The sequence below is a fragment of the Mya arenaria genome, chromosome 8 (genome assembly GCF_026914265.1).
Source record: "Mya arenaria isolate MELC-2E11 chromosome 8, ASM2691426v1".
Classification (NCBI taxonomy): Eukaryota; Metazoa; Mollusca; class Bivalvia; order Myida; family Myidae; genus Mya; species Mya arenaria.
Window position 1 is genome coordinate 19825098 of NC_069129.1, and position 21972 is coordinate 19847069.

At 32.5% G+C, this 21972-nt stretch overlaps 1 protein-coding gene across 1 annotated transcript; it reads left to right on the top strand.

Moving 5' to 3' along the window:
- Window positions 1–816: 816 nt before the first annotated feature.
- LOC128244643 (GTP-binding protein REM 1-like) lies at window positions 817–8935 on the top strand. The gene is made up of 4 exons (XM_052962664.1): window positions 817–1834; window positions 5343–5431; window positions 7264–7447; window positions 8281–8935. Exons 1-4 carry the CDS (start codon window positions 1144–1146, stop codon window positions 8553–8555), a joined length of 1239 nt encoding a protein of 412 aa, XP_052818624.1. The 5' UTR covers window positions 817–1143; the 3' UTR covers window positions 8556–8935.
- The last annotated feature ends 13037 nt before the right edge of the window (window positions 8936–21972 follow it).

The following is a 21972-nucleotide window of genomic DNA, read 5'->3' on the forward strand; positions in this document are numbered from 1 at the left end:
ACGATATTGGTAATTGGTTATGAATCATCCTGTGAAAAAAGTACAATATTAGTAGACATTTATTGCTCTTCGGAAAGGATTACATGTGTTCTTGACTGTGTGATTCAGACGTTGCCTAGAATATGAAATCATTTAGGATAAATTGTGTTTTCACCGGAAACATATTTTGATGCGTGTTTTGCTGGTGTTGGATTTGGACCGCCTCATGTTAAGCAACCCAATATTCACATGCCTTTGAAGACATTATGGCAGGGAAATGTACTCTCAATGCTCATCGATAATAATATGGACATGTTTGCATCCATAAGCTTTAATTTTTGTATTTTTAGTGGTGTCTCACTTTATTTTATGTGTCATAAATTGCAATTATAGACAAGGTAAACGTAGAATTTATCTGTGTTGATATCAACATGTCTTTACAGCCAAAATGGGACCTACAGGGACGAGCCCAAGAATTGACCAGAGATTCTGTTTACAACAATCAAGACCAAACAAACATACAACAAATAAGACACACAACTTTGCAGGACAACAAACAAAACTTACACATAGGCTAAACAACATATTTTTATATATGTTATACCTAAACTATTATTGAATTATACAAGTTGCAAACGAACAGAAAAACGAACAGAACAGAAAAAAACCCTACGAAATGTAGCTATCATACACCCATCAGCATCTTTCATGTCTTATACAACAAACATTTGCTTCTCGAGACTTGAGTACAAAAGCGATATTACATGCAATATTATTGCGCGCTGAGTCTGACTAGTCGCGGAAACCACGTGATCTCCATTGAGCTGTAGAGCATTCATTTATTACAGGCGGATCTCTCTGGTGGTATAACATCTTTGTGATGCTGTTTCAACGAAGCTTCTATCGGAGAGACTTCTAGTTTGAGTATTGATCTAAGAAATATCAGTTATAGATTGTTATTGTTTCTAAAGACATAAGGTTACGATGACCTTGATAAAAATACATTCGAGGATGTTTTAATGAATTAAATAATCGTGGAATTATTAACGAAACTTTTACAGTGTGCAAACTACAATAAAAAAAAATCATAGTTAAAATGTCGTGGTTCATAGGGATTCTTTCAATTTAAAAGATGCTGTGAATTGACGTTCATTTCTCACAGGAATGACAAAGAAAGTAATGATGGAGCAAGATAAAATTGAGCGAAAACTCAGTGTGCCTAAAATATGTCGTGAGGTTACAAATGACACCAAAACAGATCACGAGGAGCCAACAGTTGCCGATAAAAACCAACTATTTCAACGAAGAATGCAACTGCGAGACTCTCAACATGGAGATAATTGCCATTCAAGTTTAAACCCAGCAGCTCACCATGGACGTTCATGCTCATTCCGTAACCGACCCCGGCCACAATTGTTAAATATTGACATTGACCGACCAAGACGAAGCAGTTTACCATCACCTTCGGCGAATTTTCTGTCCGTATCTTTCGACAATATTTATAAACAGAAGGAACCATCTGACCAACAGCCATTACGAAGAGTGCGGTCGTTTAAAACAACATCGAAGGGGGGCATTGTGAATAGAGGGGACTCTTTTAAACGGAGCTCTAATAGTATAAACTCCACCGGGAGTGCAATGCATAGCGAGCATGGGGGAGCTAGATCACACAACAACAGCATACAGCGAATCAACAGCACGCAATCCCGAGACAGTGGGACCGCGGACGGTACGGGATCTTCTGTGAATACAATTATTCATAAAGTTGCCATGGTTGGGGACAAAGGTGTTGGAAAAACATCTTTGACCAATCAGTTTATGACATCGGAGTTCGTTGCATTTGAAACAGATAACGGTAAGAAAGAAATCGATAGTTCTACTCTGATTTAACCATTTTTACTGGAATTCGAATGTAAAGATGTATCTGTTTTGTACATAGGTTTAAATTAAGCATATGCACATATATTTAGTTTGCTGAAGTCTACAACTGAACAATAAGTTGTCTCCTTCGCCCTGCAACTGGCAGCGGAATTAAAATATTAATTCAACATCGATCAAGCTTGAAATAACAAGCATTTTCCCTTTTATCGTTCCATTTGACAACCAAAGCATTAAGCTATAAATCTCACTTAAAGTGTTTCAGCTTTAATGTAATTTACCTCGGCAAAATGGGGTACAACAACGAGTTCATTAATATTATAAATATTTTCTGCTTACCGCCATATAATTTTGTAAACTAACCAGGCCCGGGGCATTAATAATAAGAATGGTAATGTTCAAGCCCTATGTTCATAACGGCGGTCTCGATGGATACTGAGCTATTTATACTGTTGTTTTATCTCCGGCTCTGTTACATAACAAGCATTTTCAGCAGAGAAAGGTGGTCACAAATATATTGAGATTAAATGTTTGTCATGTTTAGAGGCAATATTACATGTACTTACTTTTAAATAATAAAACAAAACATGGCCAATAATACAGTCTATGTTTATACACCTGTAAGTATCTAAATGTTTAAGGTAATCAGGTACATGTTATTGTTTACAACTGTTTGTATCTTCTCCTACATTAAAACAATAAATAATAATTTCAGGCACGTACATTCTGTACAATTTTATTACGAGGCAATGGTTAATCAGCGCTGTTAGGAAAATGTAACGTTCTGTAAGAATAATCTTTCTTTGAAAACGTACTTTGATTAACATAATGTGTAAATGCGTGAATTTATGTTTTAAACAGTATAAAAAACAAATAATACATCGTATGATGGAAGCGTTTGAAACATTCGCACACAAGATATGACTGGCGTCAACATATTCCTATGATACAGCAAACACATATTAATATATTAAAGGCAAATTATGGTTTATTTAGCATCGATATATTCATTAACATTTGATATGACAGCGTTTAAAGTTACATAAAAAACTGGAATATAGATATGATTATTCGATGTTTCGAATCATTAGATAGTTATAAGAGATGTTGTAAACCTACATGGAACTGGTATATGTACTTGTAGACTTATATGTGTGCCGTACATCATGCAGGTATATGTTATTTACAAGTTAAGAACTACATGCACGATTGCACGAGGGACAACTGCGGCTCTACAAGCACACATTTATAAAGAAATACTTAACTCAACCGGAATATTTACCTGTACAAAAACATGTTAACGTACACTTTGTGTCTTGCAACCTTTTTATCATAGTAATTTGACGTGAGAAATGCTACAAACAATCTGACATTTGTATAATTAAACAATAATTCCTGGTATGAAACACAAGTATCATGAAAAATGGTTCGTGTTAAACAATACGTACATATCAACCTTTAAAGCTTTTACTTTGTTATCTTTGTTGTCATCAGCTTTGATATTAACATGATTATCTAGACATGCAGCTAATTTAGTAAACAAAATATTTGTCATATTTATTTAGCATTGTCACGATGTATATAAATATATAAATGGAAATTACTGTCCAGCATTAGAACCTGAAGTTTTTGGACGTATAAGCACATTAACACGTGTATTCTGTGGGGCGTATTGGTATATAATAACCTGATATCTAAATGCGTATGAGCATGTTAGCACATGAATATTGAAATACTTATTCATAATTGTATTTATTACATAAGTTATATATATTATCAGATAAATTAATCACGTCTTTTATTTTGTAATTTATTCATCACTACGAGGGAAATTCGAAGACACATCCAAAACATGTAGTAATTATATTCATACATACTATAATATATTTACTTGTGTTGATGTAGAATTTAAAGATAAACATTGGTCGCAGTAAAGATGGTAAAACAAAGTAAATAGCGAAATACTGCACATCCAAAACGAACTTTATGTTTATCTATATATGTGATGTTAAAATTCCTAATGGCTAACTATGGCCATATTACATATTCGATGTGTCTCATAGATTAATCAAAGACAAGTCAAAGTTTAAAACTATACATACTTATGTTAGCCTTAAATAGTTGCAGAGTAAAGTAAATAATTAGGAGACACTGTGTAAAACCCTTTATATTTAGATCACCAATTCGAGACTAGATGAGACATACCAAGTATCTTGCTAAAATACTTTGTGAAAGGAGAATGATTGGCTACGTGTAGAAATTTTCTAGTGAGCCAGAAAGAAAACAAAGTGGTAAATGTCAACCCCTATCTACGTTTCGCATTCACCTGCAACTTAGTTTTGCACAAGTATGTCGTTTCTACCAAACGCTGTAGGATTCCTAGGAATCACAGACAAAAGATAAACATTAATCAAGTCCTGAGATTCCTTACATAGCGCAAACAATCAGGAAGGAAGTGGACAAATGATGGCATACAAAATAAAAAGGATAGAAATAAAATTCGGATCAGACTGGCATAATCACTCCACTGACTTTCCTTGTTTTTTTCATATATTTCAGGAATGAATGACATGACCTTGATTAGTACACACATACGTAAAACATTTTTATAAAAGGCAAATTTAACGGCCGCAGATAAAACGTGGGCATTAATGGTAATACCTTTAAATAGTAAAATATGAAATATTTTGTATTAAACTATAAAGAGAAAGAAAGTATTAAACAGTTCAATCTGCTTGTAAAACGAAACACAAACCTAGAGGAGAACAAGCATATGCTATGACCGACATTAACACAACTGCAATATATTGCAATATAATATGACAAACAATTATAAGTAGTCATTTAAACATAAATATGGGTGTCAAAAAACTATACTTCCAAGAATTCGTCTTAATCCCAAAGGTCATGTTTGAATCCAACATGTTTATAAACATCCTTCTTTATTTACTTGCCTCGTTTAAAGTATGAAAACATACTTTAGAGAAATAAGTTTCGCAGTGTGGATTGGAGTCTTTACATTTTTTTTATATAATCTACTTGGAAATGACATAAATAATACAAAGGGTATACAGTTGCACTTGCGTAGATAAATGACATGCTGTCAGTATTAGTATAGAATTAGCATATACTCCCAAAAAAGTTTTACCAAACATAATACAATTGTTTTAATATAACGAAAAAAATGAATAAATGTTGAAAACAATGGTTCTTATGAAGGATACAGATTTTTTTTTTTAAAAGGTGCAGAAAACACGGTATTTCTACCTGATGAATCGAGTGTAAATCACAGTGAATCTTATATCACTCACCAATCTTTTTTCCGTTTTCAGCTATTAAAAACACGATCATAATCGTGTTTTCAGTAATTAACATTTTACAAAAATGCATTATTTAGTAAGCAGTAATTGAAACTAGTGTTATGAAGTGATTACAAGTTTATGTTGATACTATGTTTCCTATTCTCAAAAATGTTTTTGCTTCAGATGACGACGAAACAGATCGTCACGTGACGGTCCTGTTAAACTCCGAAGAGTCAACAATAAAAATTGTTGACGGGGCTCTGAAATCGCAGGTAAATACGCGTGGTTCTCCTTCAAATGGTTTTGAGGATGGCACCTCCTGTTTTGTCGTCTAAATAATATTGTAGTAAACTCTGACCCGATGTATACAATGCATTGAAACTTACTAACTGAAGTACCACATAGTTTACAATTTATTTAAGTTTAGCAGTTATTTCGTATGTTTCCATTAAAAAAGATTACTGGGTATGTCTACCAGGTAGAATTCATTCCTTATGCGTGATTGGCTAGTCGGTGTTATCACGTGATATTACCGAGGTAGGTGTATAGCTTAATTATGTCACCCGATTAGAGTAAGCCTTTGTAGCTCAGTGAGTACGACGCTGGACTGCAATTTTGGCGACACGGGTTCGAACCTGGTCTCCGACACATTTTTTTTTTTTACATTTTGGTACTTTTTTAACAATTATGATATCAAACCGTAACACATTCTATTAGATAATTGTCCTGAGATTCGTAACAGAAAAAAATAATTTTTGGTGCCAATACGTGAAACAGCCCCTTTAAGATTAACATTTATAAAATGTTAAGTTATTAAAGATTGATTGAATAAAAATAACATAAAAGGAATATATTGTCATAAATTTTAATAAGTTACAATTAAAATGAAATAAAAATTAAGATTAAGGCAGGTATATTCACAGGATCGCCCATAAAGTTACAAAACTTCCAATTTTTTTTTTTGAAATAAAAGTTTCTAAGTTAAAATATGACTTCATGTAAATATAACAGTTATTACAGATACACAGCAATGAGTAACTAAAAGTAAAAAATATGAAACATAAGCATTCTTTGATTTCTCTGTACAGTTTGTGGTAATCATTTACTCCATTCTTAAATTCTTAATATATATTTCTGGATTGTTTTATACAGATTAGCAGTTTGTTCAAATCAGAATAGCTTGATAATAAAAGTAGAACTGGTAATTTTTTTTACCTCAGGCAAATAAATAAAACAATATAAGCCTCTAGTATTATGCATAGGTATGTCTGACATCTTGGTGGGGAAATTGACTTTTTATGGTTCACATTTGTAAACACTTGGTAAGACCAAGTTGCCTTACTCTATTTTCAATAATTAACCATCCAATTTTAGAGATCTACATTCATACCCATGCATTATCTAATTACTTTGTTCCGATCAATCTGTAACTCTTTTTTTTCAATTATTTACGAAGACAATTATACTTGTATGAGCAAGCGACATTAAATAAGCGTATTACATAGCAATTCAAATTCCAGTTTAAAAAAGAACTTTGTCTATGCAAGAACTTTATCCTACAGTTCATTTTCCTTACTAGATCGAAAACAACATCTCAAACGTATTTCACAGAATATTGTGAGATTATAGTTTGATCAATACAAATGATAGAAATGTTTTTAACTTTAGATTTTTTTTCGTTTTGATCCAAACAATATACACTCAGCAGTTGTGTTAATTGTATTTCTATTTCAATTCATTTTTATAATAAATCTTGCATGCATTGTATCCACAATGAAATCACAAAATCGTCGTGCAAGATTAATAATACGTGAAAAGCATTTGTAACGAGAGCTTTTACACAAATATATTGCAAAAATGTACTATCGGGAAACATAATTATATTACAACTGTACAGTTAGAAACTTAAGAATGAATGTAGAGATGTCCCTCACAAAATGCAAAGATATATCAGACACAAGACGATTGCAACATTTTTTTGTTTTTAACTAAACACACGTTTAACGTCATTCATGGTACATTTTTCTCAATGCCAGCCAAATTCTTTTCATAGCAGAGAATGTAAGAGATACAAATACACATACTCACTAGCTTTAATTTACAGGAGTTCTCCAGTCGATCTGTTGATGCCTTTGCAGTGGTATATTCGATCACAGACCGGGCGAGTTATCAGGCTGCTGTTGACATTTTGTACCACGTTCGCCATCAACTTGACATTAAAGACAAACCTACCATTCTCATCGCCAACAAGATCGACCTTGTGAGAAAACGTAAGGTCACTAGAGAAGGTAATTACTGTTTTTCTCATGTGAAAGGTTTATTTTGCACATTGCCTTTGTTCTATCATTTCATTCTGCCAAATACATTAACCTGTGTCTATTTGATATCGAGTACAAGTGAAAAAGGGAAAGACTGACATTTGTTATGACTTTTAAACCGTTTATTCTGCATCATTATGTGTTGACGTTTAACATATATTTCATAATAAAAAAGGAAAGCATCAGTACCAATAAACCATGCAGATATTGTTTGATTGATAATGACAATTGAATTCACTTTCTGTATCGACCATACACTCTGTTACAGCAGTTTAACGACCAACCATGATGTATTGATACCTCCTTCCTTTTTTTCGTTAAATACATTTCTTTCAATATTCCTCTTTTTTAGTAATTTGCCTTATGCCATTAGTAATGGTATTTTTGTGACTTAATATGGTATAATCAAACCGTATGAAGTATTTCCAATTCTCTAAGGGTTTCTTTGATATGGAATGTACTTCCATGATAATTTCAATGTTACTTTGTAAATAATTAATGATGAAGTTCAGTAAAGAAAATCAAAGAATGTGATTTCCAGGAAACCAAAACGTCTTGTTTTCACAAAATCAACGTAGAATGGTTGAAAAAGATCCTGTGAATTGTTGTATTGAGGAAATCAGGCTACTAAACCTTCTGTATTGTAAACTAGAGTTCATTGGAATGCCAGGCTATTGCATTTACTAAGTTTTGCTATAATTATCGATTTGAACGTGTCAAAACAGCTGCATTTGGCCTGGTCACGTTTGAAAATAAGTTTAAGAACACTATATACTAATACATATTGGTATTTTATATTTCAGAGGCAAGATCGGTAGCTAAACAGTACAACTCTAAATACTGTGAAACGTCCGCTGCTCTTAATCATCACATAGATGAACTTCTGGTTGGAATACTGAGTCAAATCCGCCTGCACAAGACCCCAGGACTACCAATAGATCCACCCAACTTTAGGCCAAGTCAAAACAAGCTTGCCAAATGTTCCATGCCGGGACCAAAACGTTTACTAAATTTCATCTTTCGTAAACATCCGATGCAACCGTCTTGCCATGAGTGTGAAAACCTCTTTACGTCATAGTTTGCTCTCTTTGTTTCTTCTTTTTGGAAAGAAACTATTTCCGTACGACTTTTGATTATTTTCTCAACACATTGCTACTTTTAAATATGAAAAGTGCAAACATATGATATAAGGCATAATGTGAAACCTGACTTTAATACTTATGTGAAAAAAGGCTTAAAATTAAGTCATTGATATTGAATACATATTGTACTATTTGTTTTCAATATCACATTTTGCCACTGCTTGCATGATGTTTATAGCAAATTATCATATCAATTAAATCAATCACAAACAATGTAATGTACATTTTAATGGATTTTAATTATAATGTCGTTTACCAAACTTTGTAATATAGATTGATTATATAACATGTTTGATTTCATAAATTCTGTTGCGTTTGCATATTTCTTTGCAGCCGTTGAGTGATGAGAGGAATGATTGGTTTCAATTATTTTAAATCAAAACCGTTTCGATTTCGTATAACCATTTAAAAATATAATTCCATTTTTACATCAACTTTTGCAGTATGGAAAGTGTTTACTCTGAAATATTAAAATTGCTAACGAAACAGATCTAATATCAAATTCACACATGGATATGAACAATACAAAGCCTTGAACTTCATCATTTACGATCAGATATGATGTGTTTCGCAAATCGTTTAATTATAACATTGTCATTTTATACAAAAGCAGCTTTAAAGGTTAATTGAAAATTACGAGGCATGGTGTATAACAATGGAATTGATTTTATATTGACTAAAGGCGGATGTAACGAATGGTCTATGAAATTGTTTTACATATTTGAATAGCCAGTACTATTCCTATTGATGGCGTATAGGTTGTGTTACAGACCATGCTGAAACATTTTAATATTTACCAGATGAACTACTTTGTAAAATATTCAGAGGAGAATATATATAAGTAGGAATTTCGCATAATGAGTCTCAATACTGTGATGCTGCCTATTGAAAAGCCGAGCAAACTAAATTAAAAATAAATCCACTTATTGTTGATTCAAAGATGAGATAAAATGCATTTCATTGTATAATCAGTCCGATATTATACAGGTATCGTATATTTGACCACCCTTGTAATCGTTTTGCTGGAGTTTCATAGTCATATTGTATTTAAGATCTTGACACTTGAAATATCATTTAAATCAATTTGTCAAAAATATAAAATAGAGCATATGACACATGTAAATCGTAGACATGTTTCTTCTGTATTCATGTGATTTCCAGGCGACATTATTTGGTTTCATTTAAACATTATACAGATTTACTCTTCAGATGGACACCGGTCTTGCTAAAGACTTTGATGTTCGGTATGGCGTATATAGGACGAGTATTTTATAATTCATTTAACAATTTTGCAGGCAAAAATGGCATCAGAATTGCCACTTTTGCGCAAATATCTTCATTACTAAGCTGTTAACCTCGAATTCCTGATGGCTGTCATTCCAACCATGTTAAATCGTTCTTAGCTATGTATTGACAAGTTTATTTAAACGTTTGTCATCTATTTTCTCAAAACAACCTTCTTACTTCAATAAAATTAAAACAATATTGACCTAAAGCTATCTAATCAATTTTCAATCTCAGTTCTCGTCTAAGACTTACTGATTACGTTATCACTGACTCATACTCTGAAACAAGCATAAACCTTATATAATACTCGGCCGAATTAAGCCATACCGATAAATAAATACAAAACTGTGCCTCGTTGAATACAAATGTACCTTTGGAAGATTTGTGAATTGGACTTAAACAGATAGAAGAGTATTCATTTTAACACATTTACCAGACGATGTAACTGACAGTAATATGTCCCTTGTGACAGCTATCACGCAACGACTCAGCTCTGCCATGTGTTAATTTTTTTAACTGTATAAATCATTTATGTTCACTCCAAATTTTGTTTATTTTTTCGAGTGATATTTTTTTATAAGTTTGTCTTAATTAATGCAAACGATAAGCTTAATTACTGAATAGTTTTCTAATATTTTTAACAAATGATCTCAGATTATAATAATTTATATGAAAAACTGCAGAAAAAGCTCAATAGCCAAAAGTTTAAACACAAGCCCTGTTTAATGGCTCAGAGTAAACGCCAAAGAAATAAAACACACTAACAAACAATCACATACAAGATACATGGAACAACAGCAAATAACTCCACAAACAACACAGTACATATATACTTTATGAATAACTAGGTGTGTTAATAAAAAGGTGTAAGGTACCACCTTGGAACTGCCAGTAACGTGTAAATTTACTGGGGGTTTAAACCATTTTGCGTGCAACACCTCACTCTAATCATAACAGTCCTGAATAAAGTGAAAACGTTAAAGGTAAATCTTATCAAAGTATGTATTAACTTGATGAAAATTAATAATACAACAATAAAAATAATCTAATAGTTGAACCCCAAGTTCTTCTATTATTAGGGTTACCGACTCTATATGCAGACATAATAATACAATTAAGAGTACCTAATGCAAAAACCTTTCAGACGGGAAACCTGCCATATTATGTATTTAAATGAAACTACTTATTACAACACGCACATATGCATAGAAACTGCCATGGTGGAAGTTGTTTGAACGATTGTTGCTGTCGGTCATTTATTACGTTTTCCAGCTGCAACGAATTTTAGTCGTTGTTACTATACGTTTTTAACGTTCGATTTATTGTTGTGAAACACATTTTAAATTTATGTGTGAAAAAATAGCATAGGATATTCTTCATGTATGACTTTTTATAAAACTATGATTATTATAAGTATGATCTACAGAGCCTCGCAAAGGGAATATCAGGACAAAGACCAAGGTGTGAACAAGCCGTCGCATTTGTAACTACCGCATCGGTCATTTGCAAGGTAATAATAACCGTCCTGTGCTGGGTGGGTTTACAAAACTGTATTGCAATACATAGAAGTTCTTTATACGTTAAATATACTTGTTAAGAGGGCACTTCATAAAGCTATGTTATAGAAGGAATTACTTGTCAAACTTTGCCATTTAACTGAAAACCTCTATTGTGACATATACGTCAAGCCTCTTTCTAACAAAACATGAGCATTACGGAGCAATTGATTGAGTAGTGAAAAGGAAATTCAATTTTGAAGGCATACTTCTCATATACACTGGTCAATATCTGTACTATGTGATTAAGTAAGAACTGCAGTCATTAAATTTAAAAAAGAAATCAATCGAATTGTCATTTCGATCCAACACGAAATTGAGTATTCCCTTATATTAATGGAGCTGACATCGTAATGATGATGATGATGATGATGATGATGATGATGATGATGAATAAAGACATTAAATGTTGTTCAGTTACGTTTAAAAGATTGTAACGTTCTGAAAGGCAGCACATGTTTGAATGCTTAGTATATTGTTGCTGTAAGGGAAGTAGCTCAAGGAGACTGGCAAAGCATGAGATCAGGTATCGATCATGAGGTAAGGATTTCCGATGGAATTAAATGTAACCGTCTGATTAAGGACGGTCTGTTACCTGTTATATGATTTAGTTTACGTATAACATAAGACATTGAGGTAACACATTAATATTTATCAAAATAATAAAGTTGTATATTACTTTTTGCTTTCTTATATATATTTTGGACATATTTTCTGACGGAAATTATTGTTTGTGACTTATCATTATTTCTCCCAAATGACCAATGCTACAAAATTAAGCGCTGGATGATCGCATAAAGTTGCGTATGTATATGGAAAAGCCATTTAGCAATATCTGTTAGTCTAAGTGAGAATGAATGACAAGCAAAGCAGTTATATATTTGACACACATTCGCATTTTAAATACTGGTTATAATTTACCTTCCAACACCTGTTATTTATGCAGTCATCCTTCATTTACCTTTGTTATATGGTTGGCCTTTGGAAACAAATGTTAAACAAATGTTATTTGTTTTATGTTAATGAATTGTGTCCGTACGAAAAATGTCCGATTATCTAGATTATATGTACATATGTTGTTTAACCACGTAGTATGTTTACCGTGAACACGCATCCGAGTACAAAAAAAGGTTTATGTGTACATTCTATGAGCAAATATAAATTTATCGTCGGTCTTTAGCATATTGACATTATTATTTTTATTAATTCAACATGATTATCAAAATCTAGGAAATCATATCTAATTAGATTGTTTAGTATCGTTGAATGATCATACTAGCGAACAACATTTGTCCGACCGATACACTATACTCAAGCTATGAAGGTTCTAAACTGAGTGATAACAATGCAATGTCAGGTAATATCCGTTTTCCTGATTGCAAGTTCAGCAGAGCGTGTATTGTGCGATATAGTAACTTATGTTCCGTCCTTTGATTGTCTTTTATTAACAAAGACATTATAAGATGCTTAGATATTTCCTGAAGAAAGCTTATGGTTGATATAATTTTTATATGTACAGTTACAAAACGTTGACAGTATGTTTTTGGTAAATTGGAGGCCTGAAATATTTTATTAAACCATGTCTTAGTCAGCCAGATTGATTCTGATCTAGGCAGATGCTACCTGTAACAGATATGATTATAAGGGTATTTAATGAGCACTTATATTCCTCCAATATTAAATCAAAAACAGCGTATACCCATTATATATTAAATATTGTGGACATTCTTGTTGACCTTTTTTGAGGCCCCGACAACCCTTTGCTTTAAACACAAATCGATTTGGCAGACAAATGTTTAAAAAAATGTTTTGTTAGATGATTTAATTATTTATGTGAAAAATAACTGTTTTCCTAAACCATCAATGACGTTGATAACAATATTTTCTCAAGTCAACATGATATAAATTTCATTATAGAAAACAGCGTGCTGTAATTCCATATGAAAAATAAGTTCAATCCATTGTATTGTTAATTTTCTTGTTTAAGAATTTGATACTAAAATTATTTTGTGAAGGGTTTTTAAGGGTAACCGCGCTTTTCCTAATTAAGAACCGAAAGAAGTAACCGATGATTTGGGGAACTTCTCAATATATCTCATTATACGTAAATTGCAAGGTCTTCTTACTATGCCGAACTTATCAGCAATTTACTAATACTTGCTATGGTTTTATTTACGGAGATGTGTCTCTGAAGTCAGTTTCCAAACGAAATGAAATATTTATGCAGATGAGTTATGATACTTGCCTGTCCGTCTTAGAAACCCTGAAAGTAAATCCATCAGATTCAATCAGGCCTCAACGTTGTTACACTTTGATTGCGTTTTTGACAATACTGACAAGAGACATGTTCGACTTGGTTGCATAATGTGAATCGAAAACAAAAAGCAGTCAGTAGTCAAAGTTAAATGATCATCCAGGATGCATTTATCACACTTATGCATCCGACATTATTCTCGTCAAAAATTCAAGTATATGTTTCAACGTTCAAACATTAGCACAATCCGCGTCTGGAATCAGGTCAAAAGACCCTTATTGTTCCGGTGAAGCCAGAAATCTTTGTTTTTTTCACACCATGTCTAATTAAATAGGAAAACACATCGTTAACAAGCATTTCAAAGTAATTTCGAAGCAGATTACACACTTCAACCGAAGAGCAAGTGTGAATGCCAGTAACGAGGCTTTCAATTATTGCTGTCACCGTCCTCTAATTTGAACTAACACGTGAATAAAACGTGCGTCTTTATTGTCCCACGCCAGAAGATGCAATAATTTGAAATGACAGTTGCCCTCAAAGACTTTAACCTCGTTCTTAAAAAGAATTGGAATAAATTCCTCAATTTATATTTTCACTATTTGATTAAAATCGCTTTATTGATATACTATAATTATAATTTCATAAAATTATGCATACACATTAATAAGTTGTCACCTTGTTGCGCATGACTTATCTTCCATTTAGGAAGGGCGATTGAAGTTTCCGGCATTAGTCATACAACCGAAAATTCCTTCTTTAACGTTTACAGAACGAAATTAGTTTGGCGATGTAAGTGTCCATCTTTCACCCAAGAAGTTGTGGGTTAAAAACACCAAAGGTTTTATCTTCTTATGATCTTTGGTGTCTACCCATGAAACTGGCTCTGGAGCGATTCATAACAGCTTAAAATTCTCTTCACATTCGAGCTGAAATAAGGTTTGTGTTCACAACAGCAAATGCATTATACTAGAATATCTTTCACGTATTGCAATGATATATAAAAAATAGGCTTTGACCTGTAAGGAGCATCACATACTAATACAAAGCATATATGCTTATTTCTTAATGTTTAGGGAATGTATTGTCATAGTATTAAAACTAAGTTATACAGCACAATGTAAATAAAAAACTAATGACAATACTAGCATTACGACTTCAACAAAGACTTTCAGCGAGACACACACATTCGCAATAGGAATGAATTGAATATTGTATGTTCTTTTTAGATGGCAATATTGTGTCAGTTTTAATTTAACAGTACACGTGGCCATAAAACGATTTAACACAAATCGCAGGTTGTTGAGGTCATTGATTTTATTCCATAATAGTCGAACTTGAATCAAACGCCGTTAAAGGTGAACCACCGACATTTTGATTTGTATAATTTGTTTTAAATGAATGTTTTAGGAAGGAAAATGTGAACATATTGGCTTTAACTTCCCTGTGGAACACACTACAGTTGTATACAGTATTGTTTGATGTCATTTTACAATATGGGGGACGATGTGCGAGATTATCTCATTATTTATGCAACGACTGGCAAACTAAAAAAATGAATATACTGCATAATTCTGATTTATGGCAGGAGTATGAATTGTGTTCATACAATTGCAGTGTTCCTTAGCTCCTCAGCTCAGAATACAATGTAGTTTGATGAACTTTCGAGCAACATGGACCTTTGTTCTTTCGGGTGAAACGTTAGCTACATTATAATTATGGAATAAAACATCGTTTTCATAGCCTTAAGAAGAAACATTCCCGTCTTTTACCCTGTCAACAGCGCCCAATCCTACTTGCGTTTTCGAAAGATGACTCAGGATAAGTTGACCTGTTTGGTTTTTAAACCAAACATGAAATTTTTATGCAATTCTTCCCCGTTATTTTCAATGCATTAGTTTTCTGTAATTACCAATGCATTTATTTTCCGCTTTGTTTTCAATGCATTATTCATAGTTATATTCAATCCATTTCTTCCCTTTTTTGTTCAATTAATTCATTTCCTATAGTTCCTTATGTATAAAAATGGTCAACGTGGTTGTGAACGAATTTCTACCCCGAATTTAACAATGCATATTCCGTATATTCCTTCCCAGTAATTTTGAATTAATTATCCCCTATGCGAACAGTTCAATGTAGTTCTTACGGATAATTTGCAATGTATATATTCGTTGTATTGTCATACGCATACCCAAAGAAGTTTTAAAATGTGTTGAACTTTGCGATATATATAACGCAAAATCATAGACTATTGGTTATATCTGTTCAAGTCAATATAATATCCGTTTCATTATATTAGACCTTGTATTTATATAAAAAAGCAACATCAAAAGCTTTGTTCGTTTATAATAACAATGCTGTATTGTCATGCATTGCCCGTAACATTTCATAGTTGATCATAAATTAATTCAAAGTTCCAAGACTGTATTATGGATGTTGAGACAGTATCGTAAACTGTCAGGTTACTGGAAAAAAAACCATTCGAAACCATTAATTATTTAATGAAACCGTGTCGTAAATAAGCTAGTTTCTGAAAGCTCCGTCAACTATACTATACGATTTTGATGTTGCGTTTCAAGACTTGGGGTAATTTTAATGTCCTTTGCTTACTATTAATGCGTAATATGAATGACATTAAGTTTTTTACAGTTTGTATAATGACACTTTATTTTAAATGTTAATGACATATTTACAATCATTGAGGGTCAATACTTGTTCTTTATGTTTATAAAGATATTGTCTTAATTACCTATCCTTTGTTTGCACATAACACTCTTTCAAATTATATCAAACAAAATGGAATCAATAAGTATCCGAAATTGACATAGTTATGTTGCGAATACCCCAAAATGGTAATGAGAATTGTAAATTCCATCTTATTTAGAATTAATAAAACAGCTTAACATTTAAGCAGTAACAATTCGTTAAGGAAATATGCATGAAAACATGTTTGATGCTTGATTGTTATCAGAAAAATGTCAACCTGATATGACGATCCATATATAACTCAATTATCTTAACAAAAAAGTATCCTATTTCATAACAGTGCATATTTTAGTTAATGTTGACTGTGTTGTCCAATGTCATAACCAAGACTGTTTTCTTCCAAAAATAACTATGCGAAAGGCAAGTTCCATTGATATTTCAAGAAGGAGCATACGACAGGCGAGTTTCATTGACATTCCAAGAAGCAGCATACGAAAGGCGAGTTTTATTGACATTCCAAGAGGAAGCATTCGAAAGGCGGTCTCCATTGACATTCCAAGAATAAGCATACGGAAGACGAGTTCCATTGACATTCAAAGAAGAAGCACACGACAGGTGAGTTCCATTGACATTCCAAGAGGAAGCATTCGAAAGGTGATCTCCATTGACATTCAAATAATAAGCATACGAAAGGCGAATTCCATTGACATTCAAATAAGAAGCATACGGTAATAAAACGTAAGCATAAAGCATAAAACGATTTGTTTTTCTTTATTTTGCCGATGCCATAAACCTTGAAGCCCGAAAACGGCAAACGATTGGATCAGGAATACAAAACTGAGCTTTATCGATTCTCAAATGAAAGCCTACTTGTAGAATAATCTTGTATATACACGAAACTTAAATTATGGATTATGCCGAGAGCAAACGAAAATCAGACAAACACGTTTCAGTTTTCAAAATCAGTTTATGTTTGTAGTTAACCATGTTTTTATTTTTACTTCTGTTCTTAGTCAGGCAAACGGCTATGTTAACCTCATTCAAGTACAAACATACAACATACCAACATACTATAATCACCACGTTGAACGGCTGCAATTGGCTGCTATTGCATCGATATATTATGGAAGAAACAGCTTTCCTACTACCGGTTGGTTGGATCGCTTTTCTATTCACCCTTAGTTTGTCTGAACGATGTCCTGTTCTGTAATGAAAGCCTATATCCACTTTGATGATTGTAGGATCAATATAGTATGAATCTTGCGATACAATAATAACAACGTCAGTTCTTATGAATGTGTCTTATTACATAAGATGTTACCCGAGGCTTATGTATTTGAATCGATATTCATTAAGAATGCTTATGGCTGATTTCCCTTCAATACCAAACGTACAGAAACTTAGACAGATAACTACAAAATGATGAGTACCTATTTAAATTTAGGGCAGATGGTATTTAAAGTGCAGTATACATTTTCTGAGTTCAGCATGGTGAATTTAGATAAAAAAGTAATTACTTATTGGTCAACAGGGAGACCCCTAGGATAATTATATTCGAAAATCCAAACATTTCAGTTGATTAACCAAATTATATTTTTTTTCTTGTAGTAATTTGGAACGTTCTATAACAAAAGGATTTTCTGTGTCTTGTATGCAAATTGCAAAACTTTATGTCAAAATACTCTTTGGCTCATTTGCCAAGTACCCTAAAATTATGCCTACCTTTCAGCTCACGTAACGGAACATGTATTCAACATGTATCCAAACACCGATATACTCACGCATTTCAAATTTCATTGTACTCATTCCAAATGTTTGATAATTGTTATTAACCTAGTTTTAATACTTCAAACGACTTGCCATATTTGATTTTAGTATTGTAATTAAAATTTTCGAAACTTAACGAAACTAAACAATGTGTATGTATACATCAAGATTGGGCGCATCCATTTGAGATCCCGATGACTCGTTGAAACGGTTTCGACGCAATGTTCGAAACAGGGATGTTTAAACGAAGTAAATGGAAGAAGCAGACGTGGCATATTGTTCCATTCTAATGCTTGAATAAATAAACTACCTTTATAAATATTAGTCTCCATGCATGACCCTAACTTATCAATTATCATTTTGTTTTACCATAAACCTTTACTAATTGATGATTATGTCTTTCTTAAAAGGCAATTAAAAACCGGTTGTTCTATTATTAAAGTGTTAAGCGCACGAGAACAACCGTCGTATCCAGGCCTAAGTGCATATAAGATTGGTAGGTGGTCACTAAGTGGGTGTCCTTACTCCGGTTCCCAAACAGCATAATACCACACTGTCGTGTAACATCGAGCGTACAAGAGTAGTTAGTATAATTGTGAAATATCATGTTTCACTACAATTGAAAACAAGATGTTTAAATTAAAAATATAAATTTCATTCTGCCAAATTATCAATTGTGAATGTTCTTGCCAGGAAAAGCACATCTTAGATAGTTTGTTTATTGTACGTGTAAGATTATTCCATTTTAGTTTAAGGAGTACTATGAAAAATGTAAAAACTGTGGTCGTAGAGGTACAAAATATGAATAAATGCAGTCAAAATTCGTAACGGTGCATCTTGTCAACACTCGCGAAACACTGTCGCCCTAATCTTTAAAGGGGCTAGACACCAGATGGTCCAAACATCGGCAAATACAGTATTTCCTCAAAGCAAGCCTAGAATTGTCAACGCCAGATAGCTGAATTGAATATACGTGGTAGGCAACCGTTGTAAATTTCGACTTGGAAAAATGCGCAAAAACTGCGAAAGATGCCTGTATCTTAAGTGATGTAGTACATCAGTAAGTAAGATTCAATGCGAAACGATGGCAATTGTGTATATACTTTTGACAATTTTCTTTTTCTCTTGAAATTGTATCACCTTGAGTCTAGCCCCATTAATATACACTGTTTCCCTCAAAGAAGGCAATAATGTAAAAAATAGAAAAAGAAGAAATAGTATAACAGGATGAAAATATGATAGTGTTTACCCTGTAGTGTCCGCAACTCGATTTACCATCTTTTTCTACACTGTACGTTGTTTTGTTGTAATAGGGTGACAATGTTGTAAAATGGCGTAGCGCAATAACCATGAAAACTGTGGCTGACTCAATAACAGAATGACTGGAATGTTGTGGAATACCTTCGAACATATATTGTCATCTAAGACCACAGACAACATCTCTTGTTTACTTGTTTATTATTATTATTATTATTATTATTATTATAATAATAATATAAATTTAAACAACATTTTTCCCAAAAGACGTTTACGTAAATTAATTCCTAATTCATACCCTATACCAAATGCGTCTCAACAGCCATTTGGTGAATATCTGAAAAATATCTTAAACGCTTATTAAACAACTATGTTTAAAGGAAAGAATAAAAATGTTAAAACAATAGAATAAGCGTAATTTAACAAAACAGAAATTTGTTTTGTTTTGATAAACAATTGTTTTTGCTTAACATTCTAATATGTGGATTAACTGAATATCTTAATTATATTTAATGAATATATTTTTGAGTTCTCGAATTTCTATTTTATGATAAATAATTCTCGACATCGAAAATATATACAAATAAAATACCTATCAACGATATAATTCTGCCATGTTCGTAACGCTATAGTTGAAATGAAGTGTACAGTGGAAACTTGTCGAGTTTTATCAATTGAAGTTGCAAGACAACGAAATGTTCTTGGACGTTTATATTGCGATACATAAAATATATTCTTAAGTATAAATAGTTTATTGTCGTGCAGAATACGTGCTTTTTTGTTTTTGTGGGTTAATTGGTTTGATATGTGTGCCATTTAACTAAGGCTATCAGTTCATGTTTTGTATTTACAAACATGTTCTATACAATTTGGTACTATTCCATTATTGTAAAACACAAATGATCATAAGTGGTGAGTGCTGACCTAGAATAGGTAAGTGGTACAAAACCATAAAATCGTGTCTAGTTTTTCAAACATCTGCATCTTATAAGCAAGATTGTTTTCATTTTGATATACAAATGCATCACACAATTATGTATACTCGTGGTTAACTGCAATATCATTTTGTCTGCATGTTTCTGACATATTCAAGTGATTGTGCGGAATGCCTATAAAATATGAAAGGAAGATTTCAAGCTATATTTATTCTCTGATGTGTTTGTGCCATGGACAATTGTTTTTCTAGTGCCGACATTTTATTTGTATTTTGTTTCTTAACAAATTGTATTGACACCATTGGCAAGTCAATATTTAATATTTGTTTTTATATTTATAGAGGACTTAACACTAGCACTTCACTATACGTTAATTATTTGTTTGTTATCAGTTGGTGATATCGTATCTGCAGTTGTATTACAATTGCAGCGGGTCTTGTTTTGTGCGTTAATCCCACAAATACTATATTTCCTGAACAATCATATCTCAAGCAGTAAGAAATCACAGATTTTATGGTGGCAATAACTGTGTGAATTAGACAGTATAATGCCAAAGGCATGCTATTGTTATTAGTCTTAGAGGTATAATGTTTTACTGTTGTTGTCTAAACCAATTAGTTCAAGGTGGCTTCAGCTGATTTGTCTTGTTATTCTGCTTAATTCATTACAACGAACACGTACTCTTTATGTCTTTCAATTTACCCATGGCTATGCCTAAATCATTTTCGTTAAAGATATCAGCCCTACCTGCCTTTTATATATAAAATGGCAATTTGTATTACGATAAACACAAAATCATAGAAGCTGCCATGCTGAAATATGGTTCAATTTAATGCTGGTGTTGGTGATGTAATACGATTGACTGCTGTTACTATTTCAAGTTGTTGAAATATTTATATGAAAAACTACAGAAAAAAGCTCAGTTGCCAAAAGTTTTAACATAAAATCCGTTTCATGGCACATGGTAAACGCCAAAGACATAGAACCCACAAACAAAAAAACACAAACAACAAACATGGAACAACAGCACAAACTCCACAAACAACACAGTGCATATATAATTTATAATTTTCACTATAAATAGGTAAAAAAAAATATAACATAGGTAGCAATATTATATGACTTTAAGACAGACAGCTAATTTTTATGACACAGAAGATAACTAGTTTCTTATTTATATTTACATTTCAAATACCTTTTTGGTTAATTTGATCTGTCTACAATCCATTATTGAAGAGATAGTGATTTGAGGAAGGACAAGTAGCCGTTCCTGCCCTTTACTTAACAGCGCAGCATACATGTCCATGACCTTTAATGATTTTTGTAATATTTTAATATTTTATTAATGACAGCTAAAACAGGTTTATCTGTGTCAACTCAATAAAAAGGAAATTTGGTGTTTAAATTTATTAAGATATTCTGAAATAAAACCTGGCAGTCATAAAAGTTATATAGTGTGCAATGTTTTATGAAATGAACTTACAGTATCTGTTACTCAAGAACCTGGTCGTAAAGACATTATGTCAGTGTCTGTTACTGTTACACCATCTATAACAGCGACTGGAAGGTCATGGTCTTCTCTGGCCCTCCAAAG